This window comes from Strongylocentrotus purpuratus, unplaced genomic scaffold, assembly GCF_000002235.5.
Source record: "Strongylocentrotus purpuratus isolate Spur 01 unplaced genomic scaffold, Spur_5.0 spur5_scaffold_15, whole genome shotgun sequence".
NCBI lineage: Eukaryota > Metazoa > Echinodermata > Echinoidea > Camarodonta > Strongylocentrotidae > Strongylocentrotus > Strongylocentrotus purpuratus.
In genome coordinates this window covers 18,927,291-18,942,436 of record NW_022145600.1, presented here as the reverse complement: position 1 = coordinate 18,942,436, position 15,146 = coordinate 18,927,291, and the positions used below count along the sequence as shown (strand labels likewise).

The 15,146-nt window shown below is 38.0% G+C and overlaps 1 protein-coding gene across 1 annotated transcript; it reads left to right on the top strand.

Annotated features, from left to right (window-relative positions):
- Positions 1-642: 642 nt before the first annotated feature.
- On the top strand, positions 643-14,467 carry LOC105445336. Its single transcript, XM_011680763.2, has 12 exons — positions 643-712; positions 4,232-4,522; positions 4,999-5,145; positions 5,503-5,562; positions 6,090-6,203; positions 6,706-6,819; positions 7,117-8,651; positions 9,364-9,609; positions 11,817-12,047; positions 12,727-13,280; positions 13,737-13,878; positions 14,226-14,467. The coding sequence occupies exons 1-12, from the start codon at positions 643-645 to the stop codon at positions 14,289-14,291; spliced, it is 3,570 nt and encodes a 1,189-aa protein (XP_011679065.2). The 3' UTR covers positions 14,292-14,467.
- The last annotated feature ends 679 nt before the right edge of the window (positions 14,468-15,146 follow it).

Sequence of the window (15,146 nt, the reverse complement as noted above, 5' to 3'; positions counted from 1 at the left end):
TAGGATAGGGAAACTTTGGTTGCAGTATATCCGACAATTATGTGTCTCTTCTGCAATGTTTCATTCCAGCTGAAAGGACAGGAGACTGGAAGCTCCATCTCAGCTGTGTGAGGGAAATGATACAACATTTCCATGCTGCAGGACATCTTCCCTATGTCAAATCTGCCAGGTTTTATTTACAACAGATGGAAGCTCTAGAGCAAACCATGCCAGGAAATGAATATACACAATTCGCAGAAAAGGGATACTTCACCATCCGCCGTGTTGATTCATTCTGTGGTGGAAACTTCTCTGATCAAACTATTGAAAAGTTCCTGATGCGGCAGCTGAAAATATTTAGAGAAATGACTCGTTGACGTGGAATCACAGACAGTACATTGGCTAAGTGGGTTCATGCACTTCCTCGCTGTGTTCCTACACCGGTACATCAGAGCAGCATAAAGACACACAGCAAAGTACCAGGTCAAGAGACAATGAAGATAGATGTATCTTTGTTGGATGGCTGCAGGCACATCACCATTTGCTGGATATGAAACTAATTAATTGCTTGGTCTCCTTGTCAACTGGCATCGTCTCTGGTTCATCTGTTAATTGTGATTAACCTGTACAAATCGGCCTAGTAGCGGAATCCGAAACGAATGCATGGTAGGAAGTTTACAGATATCAAGCTACGTACACCGTAAGGACAAGGTGAAGACCATTGGTGCCAAGAGTAAGAGAGTGAAAATCAGGGGACAAAGCACATATAAAGTCGACCCAACGCTATTGTTCAACAGAAGCGCATGTGTCCTGAAAAACAACACTGAGATGGAATCGTTCTTTGCACCAGGCACTTTCCCTTTCAAAGGTGGGGTGATGCGGAAGCCAACAAAGAGTTCTCTGGGTCTTCTGCTGAATTCGTTCACCAAGCAATCCAACCTGCCAGAAATGGTCTCTTTGTTTAAGATGGTGGTCGTCTACTGCAATCAGTTGTTTGGCCACAAATGTCAACCTATGCTGAATTTGTTCGGTCATATATTTCATACACCCTAAAGCATTATGGAGCTCATTTGACGGTGGTTTTTGATGGATATGGAAGTGCAACTTAAATATTTTCACGCCGTGTACGGTTCCAAAAAGCTAGTGTAGATTGCCCTCTGAAAGGAGAATCTTAAAAATAGCAGAACGGTTTTAAAAAACTGTTTTTTTTTTTATTTTTCTTTGAAAGTCACATGAAGTTTATTTGAAAAGAGTGTTCATGTGTTTCTGATTATATCAATTTCATTATTTTGACAAACATACTGTAGGTCGATTCATTTTCTATAAAGAAAACCAGTTATATCGAAACACAGGTGAAATCAATGTCTTTGAGGGGTTGTGGAGCATCTGTAAAAGGGAGGGGGCACCAGCATCAAGGACACTCGAAAGACGCACAGGGGAAAAAACCTACAAAGTGTAAACACAAAGCAGGACAAACTACATTTTGAGACATTGAAACCGCCACATTCTAGCTATTTAAGATCATCTCAGTCATTGTTTCTATCTATACGTGAATCTGGATGTAGGTATAGTGCTTCCACGTCATTCTTTCTCGGTGTGTGTAATGATCTTACGATTCATGTCATGCAACTCTCTAGCGAGCTTTGCAGTCGTCAAGAGAAAATTCTGTTTAAAAAAGTATGCATACAATTTGTTAAACAAGGTCATTTAAAAGCAAGATCATTCACACCCTAAGACTAATTCTTCTGGGCCCTATTTTCTTTGGACTTGTTATCAATTACAAGTGCCATAATGCTGTATCAAAAATTTTCACAGCCAATTGACAAAGGCAGGGATTTCCGTAGCATATACTATTATCAGATATTCTACTTTGTCACTGACAAGCCTTTTTATGAAACAGGGACGCAATGGAAGCCTGTTGTTATTCACATTCACGCCATTTTATTTACAAAGTGCAACGGTGCCTATCAATTGTCATATTCTTTTCTTCTCGCTTGGCATTCCTTTGCACTTTGTGCGTGCATAATGTGAGTTGTATTTGGAACTGAACGTGCATATCACTGCCAAACTCGCAGTAGTTTGAAGTTGAACGATATGCAACTCGGCGCCATTTTGATTGCGTCTGAAGCACAAATTAGGAGTGGATATTGATGAATTAATCATCTTCCGACAGAGTTTCCATTATCAAAGGAGTCTCTACGTTGTCAACGTTCTTTTGGAATTGACATTACAAAGGTTAGAAAAACAGCTGGCGTCTAGCTCGGGTGAGATTGTATTGTGTATCGCTTTGATAGAGTATGAAAAATGTGGGATTTTAAACACGGAAATGAGTTATAAAAGTAAAAGAGAAGAAACGAGTGTGAAACGAGTGGGCCGGGCTGTGGGGGAGAGGTGGCCTTTTTAAAGGGCATTGATGGTAGTGGTAAAGGGGTGGATGGGGGGGGGGGGGGTGTCTTTAGCTGGGAGCTCCAATGTGCTACAATTACAAGCAATGCTAGCTATTTTCTTTTGGGTGGGGGTGTAAAGAACCAAGGAACACAAAATAAAAGGGAACATGCCGACTAAAAGGGGAAGATCAAACTTTGCATACTACCAACGCACTTTGATAAATAGCACTTATTTTTGAGAGGGAGCGTTGCGACCGAGCAAGGAAGTTTGTATTCTGTAGTTGGGAAGAAAAATATTACCAAGCAGACCAATTTAAGTTCCTTTCTCCATCCTCTTAATAGGTTTAGTCAGCATTATGAATCGTTAATTTAGATACTTTTGGCCCGGCCCCCCCACTCAGGTTTCAAAATGACCGCATGCGTGTTGCCAAAATGTCCTTTTCGTAACAAAAGAAAAAGGTCGAGCCGTATTGACTTTACACACCGGACTTTTGCTGAAAAGGGGGGGGGGGGTGCGGAAAAAGGCTCGTATACAAAAGAAAAAGGTCGAGCCGTATTGACTTTACACACCGGACTTCTGCTGAAAAGGGGGGGGGGGTCGGTTGGAACACGCATATGCGTACCCTAAATAACACTGAGTGGGGGGGGGGCCGGGACTTTTGGGCGATTTCTAAATTTCTGAGGGGAGGGGGGGGGGGACTTTTTACAGATTTTCTGATGAGATACTTCCTCATTCCTTTTGACCACCCGACCCTCAGTGAGGCACTATTGTAAATTATTGACATTTTCATTGCTGTTGTTGTTGTTGCTGTTACAGTACTTTTTGTAGTATAGGGTAGGCTCTACTGAAATTTGTATTTCACACAATCAAGCCTCTTCCTGGGTATTGCATTCATAATGAATCACAATACTAACAATACAGTACTGTGGTTTACAGGTTGTTATATTGTGCCCATATTGTTCGAGGGAGCAAAGGGACCGAGGAAGAAGACGTTAACTTTTTTAATACTATGCACTCAAAATGCTTACAGCAAAGCTATCGTATATACACAATGTAGAAGGGCCTGTATACTGAAAACGCGTTGAGGGTACGAGTGTGGGAGAAAGTGCTGTTGAGACTAGAGAGGGGGGTAGAGAGATAACATGAGAACGAACAAAGAAGAATAGTTTCAATGATTTTAGTGCAACCTTTAGGAACGCTGGATCTTGACGAAAGACTATATGAGATGGGGGAAATCCCCTTCTGGCCCTTTGACATTCCCTAACTGTGTTTTTGCTCAAAGCTATATATTTACACAATAATACAGCTATGGAAAAGGAACCACAGGCATATTTTCTTTTATTTATTTCATATAAATGTAATTTGAATGTTGAAACCACACAATTAAAATACATGCACTCATTTCTGTAATAGTTGTGCATGGTATCTCATAATGATCTCTGTCTGTCTGTCTCTCTCTTTCTGTCATCTGCTCTCTTTCGAATCTCGTCTTTCTATCTCCCCCTCTAATTTTATGTGTATCTCTCGTATACCTGTCATAATTTTGAATACCTCAGTCCCAATCTCTAATTTCACTGCTCCTCTTAATCGCTCATATCCCGTGCATCCCATTATTTCCTTTTCAGAAATGACTATCTACTCTCCCCTTGAAGAACTGGTTGTGGGACCAAATGACAATAAACCTTCTCCCTTATGTAATGCCAAATAACAACAAAAACTCAGACTCATCTAGGGGGACGGGTCCCCAAAACAATATTTTTTAGAATTCTTTTCATCTTCAAAAGATGTATAGTGATATTGATATATTACATGTATACATGTAATAACTTTCAAATATTTCCTTATCATTTTTTTTCTCGTTCAGCTAGTATGGAGGAGGTAGTTCTGAGTGATGACCTTGTGATTGCCCTTTCCGAGCAAATTGATATACCACTTTATCCAATCAGCCATTTTGCCGTCGACCTGGGCTTCAATTCCGCCAGCGGCAGCGTAGCGGCAGAGCTGGCAATTCACAAACAGCATCCGCAGGGGAAATACGAGCATCTTCTAAACAAGTTTGTCGCCACTCACGGTCGGGGGGAGGAAGCTGCTCAATATCTCATCTATATATTCAAAGATAAAAAGAAGATGCTCCTTGTCAACTTTCTTGAAAAAGGTGCGTCTGAAACTTTCTCTCTCTCTCTTATAATTTTGGTCATCCAGTAATGGCGAAAATTTTTAGTCACCACTTTTTCCGCCATCAACACAATACACATTTTCATGACAGTTCGGTAGTGAGGTGATTGAAAATTATATTAAAATGTTTATGGTAATTAATATAATGCTCTAATCAAATTACAATATTATAGCTCAACTTTGTATATAATTTTGAAATTTGTATGATATCAATAAATTGTAATGCAAATGCTAATGATATTTTAAATATATCTTTGACGGTGGCGATGATAATTACGACGATGGCGATAAAAATGATGATGGAAATAATTTTGCATATCAAATTGTTGTTTCGATGTTTTATGAATATAAATTTCAGTATACAGCTACCTCTCATGGTTTGTAGCCATTCATCAATGTATGATAAATTAGGCATATTTATAATGGATACTCATGTTAATTATTCTTGATACGCAGCTATCGAAAAACATAATGCGCTGAACCAGTCTGGACGTAGACAAGAGCCTGGACCTGCAGAGGGACAGGGGCACACTGGGCCTCAAAGTCGCCCCTTAAATGCTGGTGTGAGTGCCCGGAACAAATCATTTTGGAAATATGTAGCAGGTGAAATTTTCTTCCGAAATTTATTTTCTATAATTACATGTGTTCAATATCATTGAAAATAGATAAATAAATAAATAAGTGAATAAATAAATGAATGCAAATTTGAAAAATGAAAATAAAAAAGTGCAATGTAACTAGTCCTAAGTGGTGATACCACTTATTCCAAGTACTTGTCAACACCTGCCTTCTCCCACCAAAAAAAAAAAAAACAAAAAAAAACCGGCTTCTCTCAATAACACCAAAGAAAGATTTTGACAGCACATCTATATTTGTATAAGCTAAATTTTCTAGATTTGTTTTCCTTTTACTGAGTATAATGTGATTTATTCATGTATACTTCTTTCTTTTATATTGCAGGTCTGAGCTCGGTTGTAGCTCTCTTGGCTATTGCGGTAGCTTGTTATATTATACTCCATGGTAAGTTGATATCAGTATAACTCTACAGTTCCTCTTTCTGCGATTGATCAAGGTGCCTTAGTCTTGTCATGGGCTCGATGCCCGATAAAAGACATACGTCCTTGGAAAAAATTATCTATGCTCCTCTCCACCGAGGTGTTAAATGGGTACCCACTAGTCCACTGTGATTGGATCACGTGTGTAACTCTACCTGCGTTGGTCTAGCGACTGAAATGACTGAAATGCTCCCAATTCGTCCGAGTGGAGTGGAGAGTGTGCGCTGTAAAGCTTCGCTGCATTGCCAGTGCAACTTTATGGTTTAAATTTTTTGTTCGCGTGTTTTTCTTTTTCTTCTCATGTTTTTCTTTTTTTCTCACAGAACCGCGAAAATGTGCATCGTCACCGTGTCGAAACGGAGGCACTTGTCATGAGCTCGACGAGGACATCTGTAGTTGTAGAACTGGTTTAATAATCGTCTGTCAGTTTAGATATTCGAACTATTCAGCAATATTTTGCTACATATATGTTGCGTGTTTTTCTTCTCACAGAACCGGGAAAATGTGCATCGTCACCCTGTCAAAATGGAGGCACTTGTCTTGAGCATCACGGGGCGTACTCATGTACATGCAGAACTGGCTATGGAGGCAGCAACTGTGTGACAGGTGGGCCTATGTTCATTCCCTCTAGTATATATATACCATCGGGATATTTTAAAATACCCTAAATAATGCTACATTCCCGTCGTGCTCTTCCCTCCTTTTAACCATCCTGAAGACAATTATAGACTATAAAGACATGCCAGCTGGTAAGAACTAATGAAAAGAATGAGGTTATGTTAAAGATAACTTAATACATTTCTACGACCATTAACATCAAATTAATATGACTGTTTCGTGTTGAGAAAGAAATTAAATACACTTTGGACAAAACCGATGCAGTTGCATTTAAAAATGAAATATTTATGACTATTTGTGTATACTTATTCCAGAATTCATAGCAAAAACCTTAAACCTTAAAAGAGTGTCAAGACACATTACGGAGACACTGTGAGAAGGCTAGCGCAACTATCGGGTTCAATGACGTCCTTCAGTTAAGAAATTTGGCCAAATCAAGAATATTTTGCTATATTTTTTTGTTCGCGTGCTTTTCTTTTTCTTCTCACAGAACTGGTGAAATGTGCATCGTCACCCTGTCAAAATGGAGGCACTTGTCATGAGCATCACGGGGCGTACTCCTGTACATGCAGAAATGGTTATGGAGGCAGCAACTGCGGAACAGGTAGTCCTATATGCAGGGTTTATTCCCTGTAGCGTGACATTAAAAATAGTAAAAACACTAATTACTCCCCTTATTTCAACGATTCTGAAGAATTTATTTGGTATAGAGACATACTAACCGCTAAGAACTCTTGAAGAGAATACAATTATGTTGAAAACAACTTACTTCATTTCTACGACCATTAAAAAGTATGACTGTTACATGTACACGTTTTTTTTAAATGCTCTTAGGACAATAGCAATGACGTTGCAATTAAAAATGAAATATTTATCATTAGTTTGTGTGTATTTATTCCAGAATACATTGCAGAAAACTTCAGCCTTGAAGAGTGCCAAGACACATTACGGGAACACTACGAAAATCATCTCTTTAACATTCACACTAAGCCGTGGGATCCAAAACATGACATGGACCTAGAGAAGCTCTACACGACCGTCAGCATCTACAAGGAAGACAATAATAATATTCCGGACAAACCCTTACAGATATCAACCTTAAATGGATCAGTCAACGATATATTCCAGACTGAAGTTCGTGGATCGTTGCCAAAAAGAATTGTGTTGTTTGGGGAGGCTGGCCGGGGAAAAACTACAGCTGTAGCGAAATTAACTTATGATTGGGCCAATAAAAAAGAAGACTCCCCTTTAAAGAATGTGAAGTTGCTCTTTGTCTTCAAGATGAGAAACCTGAATGCCAAGACAGTAATAACCGAAGCCATTGTTCCGTTGCTGGGGAAGAAATACAAAAAGTATCAAAAACAGCTCGAAGAATATATCGATTCCCATGAGAAGGATATTGTCATGCTGTTCGACGGTTATGATGAATTCAGTGGAGAGCTTCATTGCGGGAAAAACGTAGGTAGCGTCATTGATATATTGTGTCAGGAGAGATGTAGGCGATGTCGGGTCTTGGTAACGTCTCGCCCCGTAAGGGAAGAAGACTTCAATTCGAGAAATGTAAAATACTCCAAGATGTTAATAGAAGGATATTCTCAACAGCATGCCACAGATTTCATCGACAAATTCTTTTTTTCTAATGAAACAAAAGGAACAGAACTGAAGAAATATTTGAGAGAAGACATTGTTATTAACGAAATGATCGCCACGCCCCTTTTTTGCACTATGGTGTGTTATTTGTGGAATGATGGCTATATTCATGGAAACTTCACCCGAACAAAATTATTTCATGATATCATGGAGTTTTTGAGGACACACATGAATGCTAAGTATAAGCGAGAGATTAAGCGAGACCTGCTCAACGACACAGTTGTTTCAGTCGGGAAAGTTGCCTTAAGAAAATTGAGCAACAAGAATGATCTGAGTCCATTGGTGTTAAGTGAAGACGATTTTAGTGAAGTTCATGATGATATATTAAACATCAGCTACTCGCTTGGTCTGTTAACAAAGAACATGAAGACGGATAGTGACACCCTCATCCACATTGAATTCTTCCACAAGTTAGCGCAGGAATATTCAGCAGGAAGATATCTGGCACTTGGCATCGATGAAGGAAGAATCAGCACCACTGGCATTTCAAAGATAATCTATAACCTAAAAGAGATCTTTCAATTTGCATCAGGGACATCGGTTTTGGCTTGCCGAAAGATTTTGGCATCTCTCAGCATTGAACAAGCTTCCAGGTTTAGTATCTCCAACAGGGCTGAACTATACCATCCCGTCATCTTAAATTTCATCGGCGAGGCAGGAACTTGTGCAGAGGATTCTGAAATGCATTTGACACGTGTTTTTAAAGACGGACATCTTGGACTGCGACAAGTTACAGCATCAACAGTGGCTGGATTCGAGAAACTATCAGGATCTGTTAAGGAAATGGTAATAGCATAGAGAAGGAGAATAGGGGAAGGATATATACGCAAGTAGAGGGGGGAATGGGAGGAGAGGGAAAGAAGGTATAAGACGAGGAGATAAAGTGAGAGAGAGATAGGGGAGCAGGGGAAGAGTGAAGGGACAGAAAAGAATGGGTGCGAATCAATAGTTTGTCATAGTCTAGCATGGCCGGCATTGTCCACCCTTCTAAAGTGAATGAAATAAATACTCCTTACTCTTATAAAAACATCATCAAATATTATAATGTCTGAGGAAACTATTCAATACCCCTATGATTAGTATGCGGTAGTATCAATATTTGAACGCTCTCATAAGAACTGTTATATCTTTTATAAACAAAATAATAGAAAATTATATTTCTACGAATAATGTCGTGTTTGGCATTGCTATATATTATATTGCTATATTTATACCTGGAAGAATAATAATCGTTTTTTCTTGGGGGGGGGGGATTGGAAGTGTTCTATTCAGAAGACACAATGAAACTTTAACTTAGATAACAACTGCCCTTTTTTGTTCAAGAAATGACACTGTATTTCTGCACATTCGGCAACTTATTGTTTCCAGTAGTACATAGAAATTCTTTGAAAACAAATTCCAACCATTAGGAAAATCCGGTCTGGTTTCCATTTTACTCAACGCGCTCAAGGAAACTTATGAATACAATTTTCACTGTTACGATTGTTATGCGTTGTAGATCACATCCATTGGCATCTATGATGCGAACGATTCTGCGGACTTATTTGTGAGACTATGGAACGCCATGAATACTTCACCCTTTCTCAGTAGCCTATTTCTCCCCATCCCTGCCGACATCGGGTTTAATCTGAAGCACCTCACGTCGATCCGTGTTTTTGAGACTTACCACGTGATATCAATGAGCAGCCTCGCACATGTTTTAACCTTCCTACCAAGGGTTAGGGAGCTGATTATTCAAGATATAGTAAGTCACGGTTTAAATAGCTCTGCTCACAATGAATTATGTTAGTGGGGGTAGGAGGGATGGAATGGGGCTGAACATATAATAATCTTTTTGCTTCCTATTGTTGTTAAAACTTGCATCAAAATATCTTGGATCTTTCATAGCATCATACACTGTTGGTCATAATGGTGGAATAATTATTTTTATCCCAATTTATTGAATCATTTTGACAATGATTTATTCCTAATAGATCTAGATAATAGTATACATTCTCAGATGTTATTGAATGACAATTGGGGAGTGTTTGTTTTGCGTGACTGCTAAAGCACGTGAGTGATACAATGCTAATCAACTAGAGGACTTACGTCATTAAGTCTTAACTAACAATAACTAACAATAACTAAGAACAACAAAAAAGGTACGTGAAATTATCCATAAACATGTTCGTTTAGTTGCTGAAAATGGAGTACCAGCATAGACGTAGACGAAAATAGATCTTGTTGTCAGGGTGTCTGATCGCGCACCCGATGTTGTGTGCTATATTCTTCCCATAGAGATTACACGCAATGCAGTCTCTATGCGGTGTACGTGCATTGCGCGACCATGCAAACAAAGTCAAGTTTTTTTTTCAATTCAAGATTCAAACCTTTATCTGTTGTGATCCTGAAGGTGATACTCAATAAGTGAGGTGTCATATGAAAGCGCAGGTTCTTCTCTCTATTCCCCACAGGGCCGGCCCACCCCCAAAATTGTAAAAATATCTTGCTTAGACTAGAATCTAGATCTAGTCTACTCTCAAAGATACACTCATAAAAAAAACAACCGTGCAGATAAACTAGAGAAAGGCCAAGGTGGTGTCATTAGTTGACTCTTTTGTTTTCGGCATATAAAAGTATTAATGACTGCTTTAATATTCGAGAAATAGTTGTTTTTATACGCTCTCGGGAAGGTTACAATTGGGCTATTGCCCTCGGCACGCCTCGGGGCAATAGCCCAATTGTAACCTTCCCGAGAGCGTATAAAAACAACTATTTCTCTCAAAGCAGTCATTAATACTATACTGTAACTGATATGTATTTTACTTTCTTTCTTGAATTACTTGCCGACAATTATACAACTTCCACACAACTGCGCCAGGAGTGTCATTTTTGACAGACATGGCGCATTATAAATGTTCACTATTATTATTATTATTATTATTGGCTAAGCAATGGCCTCGTTACTGTGAGCCCCCAGGATCAAAACCGTGTCGATGTGCTATATTAGTGCCCTTTTATGACGCACTAATCCCCGTTATTGTCAGTTATGACTTAAGGACGTAGGTCCCCTAGTTGATTAGCATAGTAGCACACAAATGCTTTAGCAGTCACGCAAAAACAAACACTCCCAAATTGTGATTCAATAAAATCTGAGAATGTATACTATTTATCTAGATCTATTAGGAATAAATCATTGTCAAAATCATTCAATGAATTGGGGTAAAAATAATTATTCCACCATTATGACCAACAGTGTAGATCCCTGTTGTCTCTATACTTTATATTGCTTATCATTCATGTTGTAAGCGTTACATAAACCCTGTATACTTTTTAAAAAGATGTATTCATTAATGTACCTGATTATTAGTATCATTACCACTGATGATAATAATAATAATAATAATAATAATAATAATAATAATAATAATAAAAATAATAACAAATACAACAAAATGTATTAGTATTATTATCATTATTATTATCATAATAATCATTATCATTATTTTCTTCATTGTTATTTGTTGAGTCAGTATTATCATTGTTCTTCTTATTTTTATTTTTATTATTATTATTACTATTATTATTATTATTATTATTGTTATTATTATTATCATTAGTTGTAGTAGTAGTAGTAGTAGTAGTAGTGGTAGTAGTAGTAGCAGTAGTAGTAATAGAAGTCATAATATTAGTAATAGTATGTATTTTTGTTTATTATTATCATCATCAACACCATTATCATTATCGTTATCATTATTGTTCTTAATACTATCACTATTACTACTTTTAATACTATTGATATTATCATTTTGAATCTGGTGATATACGAAGGCCTATTGAGGGTTAGATTTAGGGCTTATTATTCCTTGGACCAAGTGGACTCGGGTCAAATTTTACGTGTATAACAATAAGTTCAAAACTTATCTGTCAACCTAGTCCCTGTTACTTGTTTGTTGTTGGTTTGTTTCACAGGAACTTGTTGAACTGGACAACAACGCTGAAGCCTTCTGTGAGCTGTGGAAAAACCTCCATACCTCACCAGACCTCAACGAGCTTTTTCTTCCAATACCGACGTGCCATATCATGTGTGACTTAGAGCCACTTCGATCGGTCCAGATTTTGGAAACAATGTCATCTTCCATTAACCTCCCCTTCGTCTTGATCAACCTGCCAAATTTACAAAAGCTTCTTTTAAACTCTGATGTAAGTAGGCTTACATTTAAAGAACGCATACCACGTTTAACAAATTTTTATGTCGTACTCTTCAACTTTGAATTTCAATGTCAGTATAATGTATTGTGTTTGCTTCTTGTGTAAAGGGTTCAGCCTAAAATACTGGTATATTATTTTATTTCCTGCCACATCATGGTAATTGTTTGTTAGTGTTTGTGTCTTTATATTCTTTTATTGAATTGAATTTTATGTTTTAGAGACAGTTATTTACTATGGCATGCATTTCTCTATTCTAGGAAAAGTGGTCATTAAACACTGTCATACATTTTGTTTAACGTATTTGCCCTAAACACGCTACTTCCTAACCAGAGGCATCATTTTTGCCCTCGTCTTCGAAACTCCTTTCCAGAAGCGAACCGCATATGGAAATAAATTATACATGATATAAGCTCTCTTAGAATAGGCATCCATATTCAGGGATATCGATCGATAATAATAGGGTTGGGTCGACACCTCCCCATTCATACGAGTCTAATTGTCGTGAAAATTCCCTTTTTAGAGCATGTTCCGGCAAATTACAACAACGAAAACTGACCATATATTGTCTATGTTAGGAACTAAGCTTCTTGGCGAACATTACTTGTCAACGAATTGAGTCCGATACCTCCGTATCAACATGCTCTATTGTTCACTTTTCAATATCATTTAGATACTTGGATATCCACAGGTGGACGCCAAAGGCGCACATAAGTTCTTTGGCTACTTTTTGAATGCCCTCCATAATCTCCGTGAGCTGCGTCATTTACGAATGTATGTTCCTGAGACATTTCCTGCGTTACATCTAGAGCCCCTCCGATCCGTGCAGACCTTTCAGACAAAACTCGAATCTCATGTGGAAATATTTCCTTTACTGCTTTCCCGGTTACCAAATATTTCAGAACTTTACGTAGTTGCCATGAACAATTATGACAGTGAGATAGCAGAGGATACCTACTACGATAAGGTCATTTCGGCCATCATTGACGGAGTGGTGAAGAATGGTGTCCAATTGGAAGTTCTCAATATGACCTTCTTTGACCCGAGAAGGGAAGACAGCAAGTCTGTGTCACGTGACACTGTTGAAAACTTTATCCGAATGTTGAAGACGGGTGGCATGATGCGACAACTCGAAATCATTAGTTTTAACTACTGTGTGTTTAAAGAGTCAGACTTGATAGAAATCATCACAGCCATCAGAGAATTTACGTCTATTATGCTTTTGAGGTGAGTTTATAATAGGGTATTCACAGTCAATACCCATATTTGTACAGAATTTTATATCTTATTGGATTGATATTTTCTCATATATGTAAAATAGGATTTTCAAATATAATCAAATTTTAAGATTATGCGTACATATCCCTTTAGCTTTGGTTGATTTACTACAGTATATGCCTACATTATGAATGGACGTAATCATAAATGGTTTGAACCTAATCAAAACGAGTTCATTATCAGGATTTCCATTTCCATTACATTTTGACGTAAGCGAGGTAAAATGTATTTTTCGTCTGTTTAAAACTTTCACTTAAGAAAATGTCCGTCCTCAGTCATGTTACTCAGAAAGTATTTAAGCAACGATGTCGATATCGTATAAGATTCGATTTATACTTTGTGTAACTTATAGAACATAATCCTTTCTGTCCTTATTTTCCTTTCTTCTATTTCTATTCTTATTAGGATTGATTGTAGTTTGGATTCTGAAGGAGAGCTTACTCGTTTCGCCACCGAACGAGACCAGCCAAAGGAAAATAAGCAAGGCCCCAATCAGAGCAAACAAAGCGGGTCACTGATGCTGACTTTATTCTACAGGGATCCAGAGGTAATTTTTGACAGTGTTTGGGAAAATAGAATGACAAAAACAAAAGAGAAGATAAAGATCTATTTCGTGAAATGTTTTCCCTTTTCCTATGTCAAACTGAATGACTTTTCTATCACTGTTTAATAAAGTGACATGTAAATTATGAATTCGATGTAATTGGATATTTGAATGTAATTAATCATGGTACGATGGGATCGGAATAAGCCAGATTTTACCTTAGACCATAGCTTCATCCCTCCTTCTCTTCTCCCTTACTTTCTCAATTTCTATTATCACCAGTAGTAGTATAGTAGTATTAGGCTATTATGAATTATTCATAACTTTTGATACTGGTTTTTCTTTTTCAGACAAATTTAAAGACTGAGGAAACTTTCGTTCTGCCCCGTTCGCAGTACCCAACAGAAGCGGTATAGGATAGAATGTTTGTAAAAAGAAGATTTGAGTTTGCTCATTCTGTCAGGGTCTGTAGAGAGTATAAAACATAAGTATATTTCGTTCCGGGATGATGTTCTGCTGAAACTACCTATGACTTAAAGGTATAGACTAGTTTTTGGAAACGCCACCTCTCAAAAATGAAATGGAAGCTCAAATTATTACCAATCATGTGAAAGAATATGTTTTGATTAATACGTGATAATACAAATTTTGCTGGGAAACCGCCTACTAATTGATATATTTGGTAAATGATTATATCTATCCGGACCGGTGTCGCGTAGTCCCATATACATCTTTCTGTGTACACTGCTTGTAACTTTACCAAGACTTGGCCAAATTTCTTATCAGTTTGATGATTCCAGAACCTTGCAGTACACACCAATACTTATATGCTAGATGATGAACCTTTTCTGATCGATTCCACAACGTTTCTTTCACAATGCAATCGCATGACCAGAACTGGTCTTTACCTTTAACCGAATCCGCCTCCTTGGAGGAGCACGTCAAAACATGTTTAAAAGATTCTTTCAATCAGACGGATTTTGTCTGTCCAATTCTATAGATTTCTCTGCTTTGGACTGCTTTGGACCTAATTGCTAACCACGGATCTGTAACCGAAGGTCCAGTAAACCGAAGATGGGTGAAGCTATATACGGTCACATGAAAATTAATTCTGACTCGTCAAAAGATTTACCCTCGAGACCAAAATCGAGGCTCTTATAACCGACTTTTTTTGTTGGAGGGGGGGGGGGGGGTAGGGTGTTGAGCTCCCCTCCAAAATAATGTCTTAAAACTCCAACTGGTTATTTGGTAGCTCGTGAGACTTGAGTCTT

What these genes read in the sequence shown, in the direction of transcription:
- LOC105445336 (XM_011680763.2), top strand. Translation starts at nt 643, where the DNA reads ATGGTAGGAAGTTTACAGATATCAAGCTACGTACACCGTAAGGACAAG. An exon ending in TGTCAACTTTCTTGAAAAAG is followed by an intron (nt 4,523 to 4,998) that starts GTGCGTCTGAAA and finishes CTTGATACGCAG; the next exon opens with CTATCGAAAAACATAATGCG. An exon ending in AGGCAGCAACTGCGGAACAG is followed by an intron (nt 6,820 to 7,116) that starts GTAGTCCTATAT and finishes TATTTATTCCAG; the next exon opens with AATACATTGCAGAAAACTTC.